Consider the following 21745-nt stretch of genomic DNA (forward strand, 5'->3'; position numbering starts at 1 on the left):
AACAAAAACTTTTATGTACCATTCTTTTAGAATGCTGCTGTCACAAAAATGGTATGGCAGTGCTTGTGCTCACTTTGCTACTTTTATCATTATCTAATTGTTTCTGTGAATGAATAAAAAGTGTTCTTTGAAGCATAAACACTTTAATCACAGTGGTTATGTCAAAGCTTATTTTTATGTTGAAATAACCCAAAGTATATTTTGTGTTTAAAGAAATTATAGTAGAGCTTTCAGAATTCTCTTTTTTTTCAACAGTTTAGCTGGTGTTGGTCTATAATTATGATGTATATTTAGATGAGGGAAATCTTAATCGAGGGAGAAACTGCAGGGTCTCCACAAACGTCAACGTTCTTTTTCTTTATTCACTACTATAGTCAATCATTCCTGTAGGGGGTTAGTGCTGTCAGTGCACCTCATGTGGTACACTGTAGACATTGCTTAAGGTTCTTTGCAGTGTCCCTTCGGCCCCTAACTGCAGTCCTTTTCATTTCTTTTACTATACCTCTTTTCATATTGTCTTTCTTCCATCTTACTTTCCACCCTTTCGTAACAATATTGTTTCATAGTGCAGCTGTGAAGTTTTCCTCCTGTTATGCCTTTAACCTTCCCACCGGGGCGTACATATGCGTCTTTACGTACAGTAATAAAAGACGCGACGTGCGCCTATCGTCTTTCATCCCTCCTCGAAAAGCAGAGCTGTTTTCTTCAGCTTGGATGGGTTTCAGGCGTAGTATTGTGTGCGAGAGAGGTGCAGAAGCTCCACCCACTATTCATTCTAGCCAATGAGTGTCCGATGGTTGTCGTGACGTCATATTCATATGGGATATTATAAGGGGTATCGTCCAGCAGCACATGTCAGTGCGCCTCAAGCTGTTATGTATGAAACATTGTCACGATCTTGTGAGTAAACCATCTGGATTCGAAGGCTAAACTTTTTCTCCTTTTGATTGCAGTTATTTACCAGGTTTTTTATTTTCAGTATCATGATGTCGGATGATAGTATTTCAGATCCTGGGTAGGAATACCTGCCAGATCAGTCAGATGATTATAGTGATAGTTGTTATAGTTGTAGGAGGATGATAGCGACACGAGATTTTAGAAGACATTGAACCCATTGTCGATGAAGGTTGGCAGTTCATAACAGATCCATTTTGTGACAAGCACCCAGACCCACCCCCCGATTTCACGGATGACAATGGGATCTCGTTTGCACACCCGACTTCACCTGCCCACGAGATGCATTTTGTTTCTTTTTTTGTGATGATGATATTGACAGACTGTGTGAATGGATGAATGCTCAGGCAGAGGAGTATTTTCGGTCAACAGGAAAGTGTACTATGTTTTTGAAAACTTCTTTCATTTTTTACACTAACGTGTAATTTTTATTATCATCATTTTTCTACTACAAGTTGTAGTAGTAGTGGTATTACTGTTGAATTTTTTTTATTATTATTATTATTATTATTATTATTATTATTATTATTATTATTGTGTGTATTATTACCAATGCCATAAACATTCATTGATGTATACTAACTGTTTCCGTAAGAAAACTAGTATATACTGCTATTACTACTAGTACTATTTTACTAATACTTTACTACTTTTTCTGCTACTTTATCTCTACTACTTTACTACTATTTCTATTTCTGCAATTACTTTTCCACTAAATATTCCTCTTTTTTTGATATATATATATATATATATATATATATATATATATATATATATATATATATATATATATATATATATATATATATATATATATATATATATATATGTGTGTGTGTGTGTGTGTGTGTGTGTGTGTGTATATAGCCAATGTGGTGAAAAATATTCATTGGTATGTACACAATGTTTCTATAAAAATATAAATGAAAATATGAATAACAGAAAGTTTAGTGGGAGCAAATGATGACTGATATACTCGCGGTCTCATGCGGTATGCAGCGTTATCGGCAGTGCAACAGGCCAGTGGCGAAGGGGTTAAAACCTTCTTACTCTAAATTTCCCTTTCAGCATTTAATGACTTCATAGGTCCCAGGGCTTCACCTTACATTCCTACAATCAGTCATCGATTATTATATATACTGTCAGCAACCCTTTGAGAAACTATTGTCATTGTGTTTATGACATTTTAATGGATTGATGGACATAACTGCAATAATTATGGATAAAGGAAATTATTTCAACTTCTTATTTTCATAGTAAAATTCATTGCAGTTACTCAGCCCTCTGCAGTTACCAGTGTAGGTTACAAGCAGTTTCAGTTTTCAGTTGAAGGTCGTGGTATGTAAAATTATTCTATGGAAGTCATGATAATAAAGATGTGCAAAAAAATGGAAGAAAAAATGTTTTGAATTTTTTCACATGTGGGAAGTTTTAGGAAAAAATTAGTCTTAAATTTGCTGTAGACCAAGCCTAGATGAGAAAATTAGGGAGCATATTTATTCACGGTTATGTTGAGGAAATTCTAAAAACTTGTAGAAGTTTCTGCAAGTTAGTGATTCAGGACAAGTTTATGATGTGGAAAGTGGGAGAGGTTATTTTACTTGTTGCTACAGCATTTTTAAAATGTAAATTATAGCCTACAATGCTTGTAGTGGTTCGTAGTGTTTTAATAGGAAATCAAACTTGTCAGATGAATAACAGGATCATTGCTGATATTACAGATTGAAAATGTGAAGGTAAACTGTCTACTGTTTTTTCATAAAGGACAAGTAGCCAAACTTGATTAAAAGAAATTCAGATGTTTGTATTGAATTAATTTTTTTTCTTCACATTTTCAGTTAGACGTTGTGAGGGAGAACTTCATATGTCCAGAGCGTGACGTGAAAATGTACAATACAGAGGTGAAAAAGGTAGCCATATCACCTGAGGGAACTTGGCTGGCCACTGTTGAATGTAGAGATGACTTTCAGTCTTCTATAGAAATCCGGTTGAAATTCTGGCAATTTGACAGTGAAAAACAAAGGTATGTTCATAAAAATCCTAGATTAGTTTTGCGATTTGTAAGTAAAGAGGGTTGTAGAAAAATTGCATAAAGTTTAATTTGTTTCAAAACAAACCCATTACCTTATGTTAGGCTGAAGCTGTCGTATCCCAACCTCCATGCATGTGCCCAAAACAAGAAGAGTTCTGGATTCCACTGTATAAATATGCATCTGGGTCCCCAATTAGATTATTATTTGTGTGTCTAGTGTTTGCTTAACACCTGCCATCTTGTTCTCAGTCATTTTGTTTATATCCTTCATCATGTTAGCTTTACCTCGCAAATTTCTTTATCATCTTACTTCATGTTTATGATAAATTCACCTCCCTTAGCTTGGTATTGGAATTTTTCCTTATTTTTCACTTTTTGTAGTTTTTTGTGAGTAACAGTTTTTTCCTGTTGGATCACATGTTGTAATAAGTACAGTATTGTTTTTCTCTGAACAGCCACTCTGTTCAGATGTATTAACAGTAATACTTGCTCTCAGCACTGATCCCCATCTTCGTGCCAACTCCACCATGAATGACCCACTAACATTGACCTCTTGCATTCCTGGCTGCTCCCCACCTCAAGGCATATCCCATACATTCTATTTTGTTACACAAGTATGAGGATAAAGATAAGAAGTCTTGAGAAATATATTTACTCTTGTCAACCAGGAAGGATTAAAAGAATTCCTTACAGTGCAAACACTTGCATCCACATGTTTTATGAAATGCAACATGGATTTTATTAAAGATAATAACCTTTAAGCAAAAACTAAGTGAATGTTCAAGAAATGTAAGGCAAACAAACTTTAAAGCCATCTATATGCCCACCACCTGTGGAAGTGCATGCCTCATCTATATACAAGGGAAATCTATCCTTCATTTTCATTCAGTCCAAGAAGATTAACTGAAGGAGTTGAATATCCAGACGGATTTTCAATGACCTGATGTGACAAATCGATAAATTAGTGTGTCTTTTTTCTGTGGCTACTTTATTTCAGGGCAATTCGTTTATGTGCAGAAAAAGAATAAATACATTGTCAGCGGTAATTTGATGTCATTTCCTCTCATTTTTCAGCTGGTTCTTGAACACTGGAATAGAATTACCTCATGATAAGTACGTTAATGGTTTAGTATTTGACCCGTCTTCAAAGTCATCTAGTACTGCTGTCTGTGCGTCTTGTTCTGATGATGGAAAGTTCAAAATTTGGGAAGTGTTCGACAGCTCAGATATATACAGTAAGTATGATGATATAGATAAATTTAATAAGCTTTGTCATTTTAATTTTAACTGTACAGGTTATTGAATCTTTATTGCACTTTATTGGTATTTTAGTGTTTATAAATTTATTTCATTCAGTAACAAGGTTTCTTGTATCATTTCTCCTTGCAAATGTAAGTTTACGACAAGTTGGTCTCATTTGTAGAAGATTCACTGTTATTTAAATATTTGGCTGCTTGTAGGACACTATACAGTGGTAATTGAGCTTGGTTTTGGTACTACTGTATTTCATAAACTGATGAAACGCCTAATTTTTCATTAACTATACAGTTAATTCACAAAATAAAACTACTTGTGAATGAGCATCTTTTTGTTATAAAATGTTGTAAAATTGCAAGAGAAACATTTGAAACACGGAATTCACTGAAAGTATATGTGTTCTCTACTGGTCTGTACAGTGCTTTAACAACTATTACTTATTTCATTTTATACAGTGTAGTATATATCATTATCCTATGAAAATGTAGATTAACGACTCATTAAAGGCTACAAAGCAGACACCAATGCTTAATCAGGACTAGGCAGTGCATAGGCTATATAGCTACAGTAGTGATGCTCGTTACGGATATTTTATATTTAACAAATATTTCATTGAAATTGCAGTTTGTATTGACTTGCAGTACTGAGTTGCATACTTACATGAAATATATAATAGATGATGAATGTCAACACATATGATTTTTTTTTTAGGCTAAACTGTTTAAATCTTACCTACATATTGCTTTGTTTTCTAGAATACTAAAATGTATTTCATTTCTGTACTAGTACTTTTACAATATTCTTTAATATATACTCTATTTTCTATTGTATTTTATTTTTGGAAATGCAGAGCAGCAAGCCACAAGTATTAAAAAAGGTGGCATTGATATGTATGGCCTCATAGGTCCCAGTGCTTGGCCTTTGCCCTAAACTCTATATTCCATTCCAATATAGACATATATTGAAACTTTACTTACCTATTAAATTTATGAGTTTGATAAAACATATAAAACGTGGCAACACTTTGTCGATGTGGCTTCCAGTTACTTTTTCCACGTGTACTTACATACTTGTGCTCTTTACTACAATACAGTATGCTGTAATCTGCTGTAGTACAGGACCTTTGCAATATTGTGAATTTTATGTCATGTTTTACTTGGTATGTTCTTTTGAAAATACAGAACACTGATACTCAGTTGTTAACAAAGCTGTTGCCATTGATATGTGAGGCAAGCCTGGGTTACCGTAGGCTGTTAGGTATAGCCGTGTTTCACTCTACATTATATTTTTTATAAACATGTATTGTATCAAAATAGTTGCACATTTTGTGAGATTATAGGGAGTAGAGTGCAGTGTTTTGGTTATTTAGTACAAGCATAGGTATGTATGTCAAAACAGGTTTGTCCTGTGTACTGTAATACTGTACTCTATTTTACTCAGTTGTCTTGCTTGCCAGAAAGTTTATTAGTTGGAGATAAAGTCCCTGAGATGGTATCTCTATAGAGTTGTCCGTAGTAAAATAACATAAAAAATGCTGATATGAAGAGAGGTTGAATTTCATTATTGTTGGGGAGGTTGAATTTCATTATTGTTGGGTAGAGTGGAATAATTTAAAAAAGCATATGGAAAAAAGACAAACTTTATGATTGAAGTTTTCTTACATAACTCACATTAATATATTTAAAAGGTAAACAGAGAGTAAAGTAAAATAATTAAATTCATTTATTAAAGATACCTAAGAGGTGATTGTTTAAGAAGGTTTTGTACCATAATACATAGTCATGTTTGTCTTTTGCAGAACAAAGCTTTACATGGAGCTGTCAGAAGACTGGCGTCTATCGTCATTTGCCAGCAAAAACTATAACGATTGCTCCAGATGGATCGCTTGTTGCTGCTGGATTTGCTAATATACTTACCATCTGGACCCCCGATCAGTGTCATTTGAAGGGAACATTGTCACAACCTTATTTGAAAGAAACTTTGAAGTAAGGAAATATTTTATTTTGTTGTGCAAAGGGGATAGTTGTTTAATTTCTTCTGTCTTACAGTACCCATTGGTATTTATGACTAGCAAACATGGCCTATTGCAAATCTTGATGAGGAAATGCCCTGCTGTTTTAACTTTTGTATGATAAAAAGAACTTTACTGTCTTTCAATTAAGAAATAACATCAGTATCTGTGTTGACATTTTATTGTGAAAGTTATAAAGTAGTTAAAATAATTGCTTCTTCTACTATTGTCTTGTACTTTTATATAATGGAAAGTTTTGCAAGTAGAATTTCATAGCATGTAAAAAATTTTATGGTAATCTCCAATGTTTCCTGATGTCGGTGACCTGGGGGGTTAGTGCCATCAGTGCACCCCACTTATGCACTTTAGGCTTAATAAAGGTTTGTTGTAGCAGCCCTTCGGCCCCTAGCAACAACTCCTTTCATTCCTTTTACTGTACTTACAATTGTTTTATAGTGCAACTGCGAGGTTTTCCTCCTGTTACACCTTTCCAACCGTTTTACTGTCAACTTCTCTTTCAGTGCTGAATGACTTCTTAGGTCCCAGTGCTTGGCCTTTGGCGTAAATTCTATTTTCTATTATATTCTTCATGTCAGTGATAAAACCTGATGAACTGTGGTGTTGTATACTTGTAGTAACTAGAGAAATGGCTCCCATTATGTAGAACAACTAGTTCAGTATGTAGATCTTGTCCCCTAAAACTCAGTAGGCTGAAGGCTCAAAAGGTGTGTATCCTAGGGGTCTTTGCAAGAAAAAACTAATGGATGCCTGGAGTAGTGCCTTAAAATGCCAAACTTTCACTACATACAGGGAAATTAGCTACATGTTCTCTCTCTCTCTCTCTCTCTCTCTCTCTCTCTCTCTCTCTCTCTCTCTCTCTCTCTCTCTCTCTCTCTCTCTCTCTCTCTCTCTCTCTCTCTGTTACTTCATGCCTTAAATATAGTATTACAGTTGTTATGACAAATAATCATGTTAGATGGATGCAATAATTATGCCTACATCCAAGAAAAACCAAGACACGTTTCCTCTCCTTTACGTTACATAAGTTTAGTGAGCAAAATGTCCTGAGTCAACAAAGTTGGCCTGTTAAATGAACATATTTCAATACTGTACATAAGCGGTCAATGCTGTAGTGTACAGTATTGTACAAGTAAACATTATCCAAAGTAAGGCTTGGTGTACGTAAACACTATACATACAAGTCATACGTAAACACTATACATTACAAGTTATTAAAACCCTAAGATATATTAAACTCTACTGTACTGTATTCAACACTATACTTTAAGATACCTCCGTATAACAGTGTTAAAGAACTACAATATATTAAGCACAAGCAGTCACAAGAACCAGCAAGATGAGAAACTGAGGCAGAATCAGTTTAACTCTCACTTCCCAACACCATGAAAATCACAGAAACAATCAGCGTGCAATACTCAATTTTAAACATCTAACTTACCTGGTAGTTATATATATAGCTTAAGTCCCTGACGTCACGGCAGAATTTCAAAACTCGCGCAATCGCCCGATCGGTAGTCAGGTGAACCACCTGTGCGCCCTCTACCCAGGTACCTGGAACCATTCCAACTATTCCTCAGATCTTCCCTGCCGCTGTGTCGGTAACATCGATGGAATTTCGCTCGTAGCCTGTGTTTTTTCGCAACTTATTTTGGTGAAGTACACGTTGGCTTGGCTTTCGCTTGTTCGCTTTTGGATTTTTCTTATAACATATCTGACTTCATCGAGTGTGAAAATGTGTGTGGGGATGCAAGCGGCTTGCTAAAGTCTCCTTGGATCCCCACTTAGTATGTCTGAAGAACGGGAATGAAAGACCGGCTCAGAAGAGCCAAGAGTACTGTTTCTCACTCTTCCAGATATTCCCAGGAATAGTTAATTCTTTTCCCTTGATAACTATCCTATTGATCCTTCTCCCGTAGTGGTAGTCTCTGAACCCCTACTGAAACAGGTAAGGACCCAATACTTAATGATTTGTTGGCTGCCATTCAGACCCTGGCCCAACAGGTAAAAATCCCTCTCAGAAGACAGGGATAATATGTGATCGATAATAAGAGATCTAAAAAAATACAAGTGTTAATATGTTGTTAGTGCAAGTGCAGTGGAGGGTGCGACCGGCTCGGTCCTGTTGTGCTCCTAGTCCTAGACCTCTTCCAAGCTCACCAACCCCTGTGAGAAGGAAAGTCGACAGACGAAGGGAGGCAAGAGGCTTTAGCTACCGAAAGCAGTCGTCCCCTCGAGCGCACTGTGCCTGTTGACGTTTCCCAGGACGCTCACCCCGCCATAGGAAAGGCGAGGTTAAAGTGTTTTTTCGTCCATTGGTTGCTGTACGTCAACCGAGGAAGCTTTTGACCGATGTCGCACAGGCGGCCAGTTCTCAAGTAACCTCTAGGTTTGACGGGACAGCGAAAGTTAGAAGTATGGACGCCAGGACGCCGGGCGCCGAAGCTGGACGCCAGGACGCCGGCGCCGAGAAGCTGGGCGCCAGGATGTCAGACGAGAAGCTGGGCGCCTGGGACGTCAAGTGTCGAAGTTAGACGCCAGGACGTCAGGGCGTCATGAAGCTGGACGCCAAGACATTAAGCTTCAAGAAAATGGACGCCAACACGCCAGGCGTCAAGAGACTGGACGCCGGTGGGCGCCAGGCGTCAAGATGATATTTGAAAGACGCCGCTACTTCCGTCTTCGTGAAAATCGGAAGAAGAGAATGATAATATCTCGCATTCTCCTGTGAATCCTATTGTAGAAATTTCTGAGGAAGACAATATAAAAGGCCATCAGCTTTTATCAGACTTGAAAAGGCTTATGAAGATATTTTCGGAAATTTTTCCCAGAGAAATTTATCCTGACTGCTCCTCGTTCCCGCCTTCAGAATTTACTCTTGTGAAGGCGTCTAAGAGGCAGCATTTACGAAGAATGGATACTTTCAAGGAGAAACAATGAAAGACAGCCTTTGTTTTCCTCATATATCTGATGTCGTGTATGGATAAAGGACCGGAGATAGTTCCAACGAATCAACTGCACCTTTCTCAGCGGGACTCCTGAAGAAAAGGGCCCATCTTTGCTCTTTCCTGGCTAATGGGGTCACGTCCAATCAAAATCAGAATTGATTTATACCTCTTTTTTTTTTTTTCCTCTCACCCCTTCTCTCAAGGTTTGGTATAGAGGCCTTTTCATCTTTGGCCCAGAAAACCACGTAAGATTTAAGATCTAAAACAGCAAGAAAAGTCCTACCACGACTTTCATCGCTAAAAAGAGTAAGGCTGAGGTTCCTGTGTTTCAGGTATTTCAGCTCTTTCATGGTCGGCCCTCTGATAGAGGTTCCTCTAGGGCGGGTAGATGAATGATAACGCCAAGAGGCTCTACACAGGGAAGAAGAAGGACCTGCCTTTCTTCTCCTGCAGACTGCGGTAGGAGCCGACTGTCCAGCCTGAGTAGGCCCCTCTAGTAACAAGACAATTCGACCTTTCTGCCAAATGCAACGACAGAACCAAGGCAAAGGTTTTACAGCAACAAGTGTCTATGATGTTGCAAAAGAGACCAGACAGAGAGTTCAGGATCCGAATTCCCAGGATTCTACATTCGGTTATTCCTGATCCCCAAATACTTGGGGGTTAGAGACCGGTGCTAGACGGGATTGCACTCAATTTTTTTTTTTTTTTGTGCAATAAACAAAGGTCGCTATAGAAACGACAAAATCGGTTCTAGCAGCGGTCAGACAGCATGACTGGATGGCCTCACTGGACCTCCAGGATGTATTTTCCACGTCCCCATGCACTCGATCTCCAAGAATTTTCTGAAGTTCGTCCACGGGAAAGGTTTTATAGTTTCGGCTCTCTCTTTCGGCCTAAACAGACAAGGTTGACGTCTGGCTCTGGGCCAGACCTCTCAAGAGCAAGTTACCCAATATTGAGGGACGTCATGATAACACTTCATAGACTACAGATTGTAGCCACAGCAGCAGCCGGAGCTCTTCCCTTCCAGCCCCAAGGGTAGCTCTCCTACTAAGAACAAACATAGACAGTTCTATTCAGTCAGGATACCGGGCTGCAAGAGCGTGGCGGACAATGTGCTGCCTCGTACATCCTCCTCTTCCTCCCTTCGGATTGGTACTTCGCCTGCGGAATACCCTCCTCGGTCCATTATTGACGATGAGAAGGAAATATTGCCGTAGTTGAGGCTTCCCAGCCTGTCCCAGCAGCAGGAAGCCCCCGCATATAGCTTCACTATAAAATATGCAGCAGACTTCGCCTTCCCAGCTGCAAGCGTGACAACCAGGAAAACAGAAGAATGATAATAGACGTCCAACTAAAGCTTCTAGACGTCCAGAAGTTTAAGAAGCTGAACGTAGTGAATGAAACTCTAGACGCTGGATGCAGTGGCGTCAAGCATCTAGGAGTGAAATACCATGATGACAAGCGCCCATGAACCCAAGACGCCAAGCGCCGAGGCATTGGACGCCAGGGCGCCAGGGCTTCAAGATATTGAAGCCAAGACGGAGTTGGCTCAGGACGCAAGATGCACTGGCATCGCGCCTAACAAAGAATTAGGTCTACTGATAAACAGATAGAAATCTCAGCCGATCCCATCCCAAGAGGTTCTATGCCTTAGGATGAAGATTCAGAGTCAGGATTTTCGGGCTTTTCCGTTTTATTATAAAGACAGGACAAGCCTCAAGAAAATTTCAGAACTTTATAAAGAGACAGTCATGCTTGGCAAAGGAATGGATGAGTCTGCTGGGAACCCTTTCCTCGCTGGAACGGTTTGTCTCCTTTGAGAGGTTAATTCTATGCCCGTTACAGTTTCATCTAAATCGGAACTGGGACAAGGAAATAGAACTGAGACCAATTGCATCCCCATTTCGGAACCAATAAGACCGTATTTAGTGGTGGAACGCCCCCGTCAAGCTCCAGGAGGTCCCTTCTCTATATTAGAGGAACCCAGACCTGGTGTTGTTATCCGACGTCCCGGACTCAGTATGGGGGAGCAACACGAGGGAAATAAAAAGTCTCGGCTCCTGGACCAGAGAGCAGGAGGATTTAAACATCAATTAGAAGGAATTAACTGCAATCCTTCTAGCTCTCAGGGAGTTCGAACACAGTGGGGAACAAAGAGGTGCAGGTCAACACCGACAACACACGGCAGCGTTGGCCTACATCAGCAAACAAGGGGGCACTCACTCCAGGTCTCTATACGAGACAATAAGAGAATCTCTTCTTTGGGCAAAGGAGGAGAATGTAAAACTAGTAACCCACTTTATCCAAGGGAGAAAAATGTGAGGCAGACATTCTGAGCAGGAAATAAAGTCCTCTCAAAAGAATGAACGCTACATCAGGACCAAGGGATGTCCTTGCATAGATCTCTTCGCCACAGCGCAAACGAAGAGGTTGACACTTACTGCTCTCCAGTACCAGATCCCGGGCTATACATAGACGCGTTCCTGGTGGACTGGTCCAACTTGGACGTGTATGCATTTCCCTATTTCAAGATAATACACAGGGTACTGAAAAATTTGTGTCACATGAGAGGACCGAATGACCCTTGTGGCCCCTTACTAAACGACAAGAGATTGGTTCCCAGAAGTACTGGATTGATGGTGGACATTCGAGTAGCCTACCTCAGAGAGTAGATCTACTCAAACAACCCCACTTGAAAGATATTACCAAAACCTACAAGCGCTACTAGTAACTGCTTTGGACTATCGGAAAACTCACAAGAGCCAGAAGTTTTTCAAGGAGGCAGCTGGCGCTATCGCAAATCAAGGAGGTTATCCACCATTAAGGTATACCAATCCAAGTGGGAGGTATTTAGAGGATGGTGCAAGGACAACCATGTGTCCTCTTCCAATATTTCTGTAACCCAAATTTGTATATAGAGAACTCACCAGCATGGAACCTAGACGTGGTCCTGAGGTTCCTCATGGGGAGAAGGTTCGATCCCTTGCAGGGGGCATCTTTAAAGGACCTCACCATGAAAACTCTTTTCTTGGTCAGTTTGGCCGCAGCGAAAGAGTTAGTGAGATACATGCTCTCAGCAAGAATATAGATTTTATAAAAGGCAAGGCAATCTGCTCACTGCAACTAGGCTTCCTTGCAAAAATGAATACTCATCACAACCCTAGCCCAGAACGCTCGAGATTCCGAACCTAACGGACATAACAGGGAGAGAGAGAGAGTCCTATTCCCGGTAAGGGTTCTAAGGCTCTACCTGGATAGGACAAAGGACTTTAGAAGGAATTCAGAAGGGCTTTGGTGCTCAGTCAAAAAGCTCTCTGTATAGATGTCGAAGAATGCTCTGTTTTTATTTTATCAGACAGTTGATAAAAGAAGCAAATATGGAATGTAGAGAGATAGACTACAAGATTCTGAAAGTAAAAAGCATGCACGAGGTCAGGGCAGTAGCAACCTCTGTAGCTCTTAAACAGAACAGGTCCCTGCAGAGTATCTTGGACACGACCTTCTGGAGAAGCAAGTTAGTATTTGCCTCTCACTATCTAAAACAAGTCAAGACATTATGCGAAGATTGCTATACGCTGTGCCCGTTTATAGCATCTAATTCAGTAATGGGAGAGGGAATACCCTACAATCCCATAAACCAATACCCTTTTTCTTACCTTGGAATTGAGAATTTTTATGGTTGTTTGTGAAGACTGGACGCAGTCTTCCTAATCATTGGGATGAAAGTTCCTTGGTAGAGCCCGGAACAAGGGTATTGAGAGGAGGTCTAGTCACATAGAGGTTATACAATCGTTGACAGCCCCTAGAGATTTTCAGCCCCTGGGTGGATCGCTGATCTCTTAAGGAATGCAGACATAATGAGAGGAGTTCATTGAAGTCAGCTTCCTTAATCCAACTATAAAATAATACCCTTTGTTCTTGCCTTGGAATGGTTGAAATTTGATGGTTGTTTGTGAAGATTGAACGCATGATCTTCCACAATCATTGATTTTAGTCAGATGATCATTTTGTTCCTTGGTGATGCCCGGAACAAGGGTATTATAGGTTGTCTGTCACATAGAGGTTGGTACACTGGTTGGCAGCTCCTAGAGGTCTTCAGCCCCCTGAGTGGATCGCTGGACCTCTTAAGGAATACAGACATAATGAGGCGGAGTTTATTGAACTCAGCTTCCTTAATCCAATTCCATAAAACAATACCCTTTGTTCTTACCTTGGAATGGTTGAAATTTTATGGTTGTTTGTGAAGATTGAACGCAGTCTTCCACAATCATTGATTTTAGTCAGATGATCATTTTGTTCCTTGGTGGCGCTCGAACAAGGGTATTATAGGTTGTCTGTCACATAGAGGTTGGTACACGGTTGGCAGCTCCTAGAGGTCTTCAGCCCCTGAGTGGATCGCTGGACCTCTTAAGGAAAGCAGACAAAATGAGGAGTTCATTGAAGTCAGCTTCCTTAATCCAGGTAAGGACCTTAAGTTGGTTTATTAACCCTTAAGCAAATTCCAACGATGTTGGCTGTCTCTGACCCTCCACCAAAGGTGTCAATCAGCTATATATATAACTACCAGGTAAGTTAGATGTTTAAAAATGATATTTTCATAATAAAATAAATTTTTGAACATACTTACCTGGTAGTTATATATAATTAAATTCCCACCCTCCTCCCCTCTAGAGACTAGGGGCATGGAAGATCTGAGGAATAGTTGGAATGGTTCCAGGTACCTGGGTAGAGGGCGCACAGGTGGTTCACCTGACTACCGATCGGCGATTGCCGCGGAGTTTTGAAATTCTGCCGTGGCGTCAGGGACTTAAGCTATATATATAACTACCAGGTAAGTATGTTCAAAAATTTATTTTATTATGAAAATATCATTTCTTTACTCACTATGCCATTTCCCAATGCTATGGCAGTCACTCACCCAGTAAATGAACAGTATTCAATTCTAATCAACTCTGTAGCTTGCTTCACTGAGGATTTTTTATAATGAAAAGCATTTCTTTCTTGAGAACTTTTGCCTCGCCAAGGATGACCAGGAGTATGCACTTGGCATTCTTGGATGTGTTTAGGAGAGTACTTTTCGATCTGAAGCAGTTTAACACATCATAAGATGTAACTAAGAGCAGATCTTTAGGGGCTTACTGTACTTAGAAGTCTTTTTCTCCATTATTTTTTCTAATTTCCTTTAGTTTATCCTTCTCACATATGGTTTAGTTTTTCCACTTCATTTAAAATTCAAGAGAAATTAACTGTACGAGAGATATATTGTCTTGTGGAGGTGGAACAGGTGATTATTGCTAATAAGTGTGGTGTTGTTTGTGCTACACTTGAAAGCAATGCGAATTATTACAGGCATAATTTTTTATCATGTTCTCCTAGTTCTACATAATTATAGTGGCATATAAATTTCATTCCCCAGTTCCGTGAGTCCAGTCAGTTCGTAACTAACAAAGGGTTACATTACAGGCAAATAGAATTTGGCAGAACAGCAAGTTGTGGGTCGATGGTCATTACTCGTAGTGAGAGCTGGTTGTGTGGCTGGAATTTGTTTACATGCACACTTTCCTGGAGGGTTATGATTAATTCCACTTGTATGGCTGTTGATCCTTTGACTTCATATATGGTTGTCTTCTCAAATAAATGTGATGGTAAGTCTCAGTCAGTTTGTAGTTACTGTATTATGCCTCATTTCCTTTTTTAATCTAGTTGCATGTTAATGTCTTAAGTTCAGGTCTACATACATCATGGTTTCTTTGACTGCTTCAGGTTTTTTATCCATGGTACTGTAATACTGATGTATGTTGATATGTAATAAATCAATATTTTCTCGTTTCATTCGTTCCCCTTAATACAGGCAGTCCCCAGTTTATGACGGGTCTGGCTTACGACGTTCCGAGGTTATGATGCTTTTCAGATATATTCATCAGAAATTATTTCCCGGTTTATGACGCATGTTCCAGGGATACAATGCGTCGTACGCCGATCCGATGGAAGAAATATGGCTCCAAAACGGCAGAATAATCAAAATTTGGAGTTTTTTTTTATGAAAAACTCAATAAAAATGCAGTTTTACATCATTTTCAATAAACCCTGAGCATTAAAAGTAAGGTTTTCTTAGGATTTTTGAAGATTTTCGACGATTTTTCGGTTTACGACAATTTTCAGCTTACGACGCGGCGTAAGAACGGAACCCCCATCGTAAACCGGGGACTGCCTAGTTCTCCTTTCTGCATAACTGCTAATGAATTGGAGGATTTTACTTTACTGGAATCTTTGCCTTTTTGATTTATCAGATCATGATGGGAATCTCAGAGATTGCTGTTGGTAACCATAGAAGACTTATTCTAATTCAGTCTGGAAAAATTTTTGTCTTACAGTTTACCCACACGTAGAAATATATGGTTTGTCACTGAACTTCTGTCTAATATTTTTCCAGCTTTCATGTTTGAACCACAAAATATGCAAATGCCAACAAGACTAGAAAATATAATAACCAGTCCAGCAGTTTGCGCTGCATTTATTCCGCGTGAGAAGAAGGTCGCATTAAGCACGCCCTGGAATGAGGAAAGTCAGTTGTTCATCATTGACCAAGCGCAGGTATTTTGCCCTTTAGATATAAGGTTATGTACATTTCAGTATGTCTGTCTGTAACCACTTGAACTTAATAAGGTGGTTGTAAATCTTGCTGAAATTTGTGTAGTTAAATTGTATGTAAAGGAAAAAATTATTTTTGTAGTTTTCCTGTATATTGTGCATTGAGATGTATTCTAAAAATGATTGAATGAATGGTTTTATTTTGTATAGTATATCGTGTTTATTTTATAACAAATTTGATGTATGATACACTCTAACAGTCTTTGGATATTGTAAAATGTGTCGTTAATCTTTAATTTTATCCTCTCCAGAGACTCAAACTTATTGAACCAAAAGGAGACATACATGCAGCTGAAGCTGCAATAGAAGGATTAGTTCAAAAGCTTGTGCAAGACACTGTTGCTCAGCCTGCACCAACACCATTTTCTTCTCTTTTGGCTCAAACCCGAGCATCAGATGTTGTTGATGCGAGGACCAGTCAAGTAGGCTCAGCTGCATATGGTGTTAGAGTACAAAACTCATCCGCTTTGTTGGTAAAGGTTTGTGTCACAGAGGAATTTGAAGTTGGTAGTTTGATGCAGTGCATGCCTTGTCTTATGGATATCATTATGTTATGCTTATTTTTATTAATAAGACTTTAAATTTAATCACGCGTTCATAATGCAGGTTCTGTTTATAGGGAAAAGTTACCATATTGGATGGCATATAAAACCACTAGACCGTGTTGGTTCTCTTCACAAGAACCCATGCCAAAGGGGCTCAGTTGTTATACATAATCAGGCTACTGGTTTTCTTGCTCTTATAGTAAATTACCAGTTGGATCTTTTCTCTAGATCCGTCAGATACACTTGCCCAGTCTGAGAATGCCTCGGCACTTACAGTGATATGACCACAATGAGATTTCCCAAGAGGATCTCCTGCCAAGTTCAAGAATGCACCATACATAATCGTGCTAAGAATGCACACAGAGTAAAAATAAAAAGTAATAACATTATACTTAACATCAAGATTACTGACAGTACAGCAGGTCATTGCTGCCTTCCCCTCTTGGAGGCTGTGCACATTGGAAAAGAAAGGCCCAGCCTGAATACACAGGAAAATTTCATCATCCTAGTGATGGCGCACAGAACACTGCCCACTGACTCCCGATCCAAGCAGCTCGATCAATCAGGAACCTCCATCTGACATGAATATCCCTCCTAGTATAACCACCCTCCCTGTCTCCAGTACTAAACCCATCCAGAAGATAGCTGTTGAGTGGGCTGAAATGCTGACACCCTAAGGAAACCCTCTGCGAGGATTCTCTATCACCTGAGGAAGAGATTCTATCTACTGTATGCCTCCTACAGGAAACAGTATGGAAATACTTCACCGTGTTTAACTTCCACTTGAGTGTGTACTAATAAAATCCTGACAGGATCCATAACTCCTGCCTTTCCTCTTCACCATATGAGTACAATATTGGCCAACTTTTTGCATATATTAGCACTAGAAAAGAGAGTAATAAGAAGAATTGAAAAGACTTAGTATAAAATCAGTTCAGCTGATGCTACCATCCTTTTCAACATTAACCTACCAGGTGCCTCAACTTTGCACTGAAGCCTGGGGGGCCTATTTTTGAGCTGTACTTTTAGGAAAATGTTGTTCTTATGTGCCATCAGATACGGTATTTTCATTTTCTTTTTGAAGACTAGAATGTTTTGAGGAATAAAACTAGATTAAGTTTTCCTTTTGTGTAAAGATTTGACAATTAATTTCATATGCTTTCTTCTCAGGTCTTGAATGAAGCCCGTGTTTACAGATTAGATGACTTTGCCACTTTAGCAAGAGAATACTTCCAACTTATTATTCCAGAAGCTGTAACAAGGTATGTTACTGGGGTTATTTTACCCCGCTGGTAACCCCACTGGGGTATAGTGCATGTATGCCCTCATATGGCATACTTTCAGTGTTGTTAATGGATTTTTGTGGCATCCCTCTGGTACCCATCTCCATATCCTTTTTTCATTTACTTCTGTCTGCTCCAGTTTTCATTCACCCACATAGCACTCAATGTCTTTAGCCTTTTCTTTCCTCCAAACTTCTGATAAATCCAAATACTTTGTTGCTGTCAGGTTTTAATGGTAGAGAATTTAAACAGTATAGAAAGCATGAAATACAGGTTTTTGTTATTACTCATTTTTTGTATTTAAATGAACTGAGTATTCTTCACTGAATTAAAATGAGTGTAATTCTTGCTCTTCTATAATATTCAGTGGTAAAGCAAAAAAGGCAAAACACTCATCTCTGTCGCCACTGAAATGTTCACTCTCCATTTTTGGAACCTATGGTATCATTTCTTCTGCCCTGTCATTTCACTCCTAGTGTCCCTCTTGAAACTTTATTCCCAAATCAACAAAATCTTAATTATACTTTTATTGTCTTATAATGATATTATGTATATAAGCACTGTAATATCAGTGGAGTGGCTGACATGGAGGTACCTCTATTCCTAACTGTGAATTTCTGGTGGTTGTACATGAATTCCCTTTCCCAATGCCTTAGACACCACCAAAATTATATCAGCAGGTAGAAGTAGAAAACAATTTCACCCCAGTCCTTTTTATTAACTTGAACCTGCTGTTCAGAACTGATTATAGGATAAGATTCCAGTGTTGATATGAAGACATATTGCAGTGTAAATAGTAAGATGGTGCAATAGTTTATTACCATTAAGGAAGACAAACTGACATATATTATTAGATTCACATAAAGTTATTCCAGTATCATAAGTATGCAGTTGCAGAAAATACCATAAATGATACTGTGTCAACATAAACATAAAGTGGCAGAAATAACATTTGAGGGTTGCCATTTTCCTCTAAACATAAAAGTTTTGGGACACAAAAGAGAAGGACCCTCTTTAAAATGCAAATGTCCTAGTAATGAGTATACTGCTACAAGATACTGGGGTATGAATATCTTTGCAGTTTGTGGTTCCCTCATTCACAAAACTGAAAATGCATCAGTTCAAAATACATCACTTGCTTATGGCTTTGTGGCATATCCCATAAGGATGCGTATTCATTATAGATGACAAGAAATAACTCTACTTTATCCATTTAGTAAACATGCTTCTTATAGAGCTAGGCTCTATGCTTCTACTCTTAAATGACTTAAGAATGGAGTGAGTGCATTCATAGTTTTTTCTCGTGGTGCGTAAGTGTTGTGATGGATTCTTTAATATTTTGTATTGTATGTGAAGACTGTGATATATATTATTGTCATAATGTTTAATGACATTCTTTTGCAATTTCAGTGAGGAAAAGATGGAATGTGAAGAATTTGAAAAACGTTACAAGGAGATTGGAGATGCCCCTATAAAGAAGACCGGTGAAAAGAGTGGCGACGAGACGACAGAAAAAGAAGCAAAGAAAACTGAAAAGAAAAATAAGAAAAAGAAAATAGACAGAGGACTTAACAGTGACTTTAAAGATCTTCTTAAGATCGTAGCTGATTAGCATTAAGAAAAGGAATTATATTTTGTACTCATACAGATTGAAAATCAATTAAAGAAAAACATGAGAACTATTTATTACAGTGCCTGACTGCATCCATATTTTTATTTAAGCTATTATCACTGAATTATAGTACATTTTAATTTTTGTTTTGAATATATTTTATGATGGGATGTGATTTTTGTAGGTGATTTCCTCGGGCACCTAAGTTTCATACAAAACTACGATATGGATGAAAGCAAGAAATATTTCATAGATATAACAGAAAAATATGACTTGGAGCAGGGATATGCAGAAATGCTCGGTAGATTTCTTCTTGATAAATCAAAGGAGATTGATGATGACAAAATGACATTTGATCCAAGAGATCCCCAGTTATTAAAGGCATACTCTGATACAGAAACTTAGCCAGGGGAAAAGATTTGTAAGAGAACAAAACAAATGCATCACTTAAAAATGGCTGATGAGTCCTCAAGAAAATGTCTTGAATGCATAAAAATGAAGCTGGTGGGGCAAAGTAGTGATGAAGGCTATGTAAATTTGAAAATATAACTGAAGATTCAAAAGTCAAATGACCTTGGAAAACCGTTAACAAGAATGTTTGTACAGTAAAAAGGAGGATGAAATAGAAATGTTATGGAAAAGCTGTAAGATTTAAGAAGAAATCAGTAAAGGAGGAGTTTCAACCAGTTATGGAGAACTTCCAAAGACACCAAGGATAGGAAGAAATATAAAGATAAAAATTACAGTCAGAAACAAAATCCACATCCTGGGAAAAGAGGCTGTATAAGAAAATGAAAGGAAGTAAAGGAAATGATTAACAAAAATAGAAATATACAATGTTGGCAAGTTAAAAATGGCATGTAAGTAAGATAAGAATTGGATGGACACATGAAAATGGAGGATTTCATGAGAAACGAACATAGGTACAGTACACCAAGGTAAGGAAAACAAAAAAAGGAAACATAGCTTTCTCAAGAGTACAGTATGGGTGTATAATTTGGAATGTATGAAAATGAAGAATTTGCAACTATTCCATGAGAACCTACGTGAACTTAAGGACATTAGAATTCAACTTGAACAATTTGGAAATAAAACCTTTGTAGATAATGAAAATAACCAAAGATAATGTTTTGAGTCAACTTGAAAAGAATTCAACTTACTAACTGCAGGCAAAGGTGAGCTAAAACCAGTGATATGGAAACTCACAAGGATTTATTAGATGCATATACGTAATATGAAATTGTCGTAGGGCCAGTAAAAACAAAAATGGAGGATCATATTAGAAAACAGACACAACGAAAATTGTTTTGGTTCTTTACCAGGTTCCTGCCTTTTGTCTTCATATACACATTTTTATAACACGCTGAATTGCTTGCACATCGTATAACTTTTCAAGTGTCCCGTATCACAACACATGACGGTAAGAATACTGGGTTAAAGTGAAAAAGGGTTTTCTGCAGCAGGTTGTAGCCTGGTTAAAAGGAGATCAACAGAGATGCATTCTAACACCAACCTTTCTTTAACATGACCTATCCTTAGGCACTGTACTTTGACTTGTTTGGGTGGGCTTGGCCGTCTCTGGACCCTGCAAAGCAAGATTTCAGTTATCCTGAATGCTATTTCTGTTAAAAAGTCTTAATAACTACAGTGTTAGGCATTCAGCAGTTGGAAAATGTTACTAAACTACACAAAATATTAACGTCAAAGACTTCTAATGCACACTTTAAGACATTGAATATTTATATTTATGATCAGTATTTGTAGCTACTCTTGTATTTTCACATCCAAAGCATTGCAACTTCTGTACTTCACCTATATTCAGTGTCTTGTCATAACTTCTTTTACAATTAACACTTGACAAAATCCACAGTACATGCTTTTGTCATGTGTTTGCCAGCACTGTTACTGCAAACTCTCTCATGTTAAACTTGTTCCTTCTTGGCATGACCATATCTCTTGACAGTAAAAGGATGTCAGCACAAGAAAGGCATCACATAACTGTATCATCATTGTCATGTCAATTTGAATTTCAGGATCATATTTAAGATGTGGACAGTCCCACCTATGGCAGGTTTCTTGAATGATGGCTTTACATTCTGTATACAGTAATCCTTCAGTTATCCGATTTCACCTAATCCAGAACTCAACACTATCTGAAGGGTCCACAGTAATGTACATTTATAGAATATACATAAATTCATAAAAATTTGAAAACCACGCTCAGATGCAGAAAGAAGCATTGGTAACATTGCTTACAGGCATAAGAAGGCTTAGGAAGGTTATTGTGGGTTTGGTAGACTGGGAAAAGAGTCTTTTGGGCTGTTCGGGTGAAGGCCAGGCAATGTGAGTGGGTAGGGCCAGGCAAATGTTTCACTTCTTGAGAGCTTTTGTGACTGGTATTGACTCAAAAGCTCTATGTCACTTGAAA

The 21745-nt window shown here is 38.4% G+C and overlaps 1 protein-coding gene across 1 annotated transcript in view; it reads left to right on the forward strand.

Moving 5' to 3' along the window:
- The window catches only part of l(2)05287 (WD repeat-containing protein l(2)05287), a 38017-nt gene extending 18638 nt beyond the window's left edge, over window positions 1–19379 (forward strand). Inside the window, exons 9-16 of the mRNA XM_067103389.1 lie at window positions 2793–2977; window positions 4061–4221; window positions 6042–6228; window positions 14690–14871; window positions 15660–15820; window positions 16129–16356; window positions 17593–17684; window positions 19116–19379. Of these exons, the coding sequence (XP_066959490.1) occupies window positions 2793–2977; window positions 4061–4221; window positions 6042–6228; window positions 14690–14871; window positions 15660–15820; window positions 16129–16356; window positions 17593–17684; window positions 19116–19317 (1398 nt within the window). The 3' untranslated portion in view covers window positions 19318–19379. The remainder of the gene's footprint in view (window positions 1–2792; window positions 2978–4060; window positions 4222–6041; window positions 6229–14689; window positions 14872–15659; window positions 15821–16128; window positions 16357–17592; window positions 17685–19115) is intronic.
- Window positions 19380–21745: the final 2366 nt, after the last annotated feature.

The sequence above is a fragment of the Macrobrachium rosenbergii genome, chromosome 5 (assembly GCF_040412425.1).
Source record: "Macrobrachium rosenbergii isolate ZJJX-2024 chromosome 5, ASM4041242v1, whole genome shotgun sequence".
NCBI classification, from domain to species: Eukaryota; Metazoa; Arthropoda; class Malacostraca; order Decapoda; family Palaemonidae; genus Macrobrachium; species Macrobrachium rosenbergii.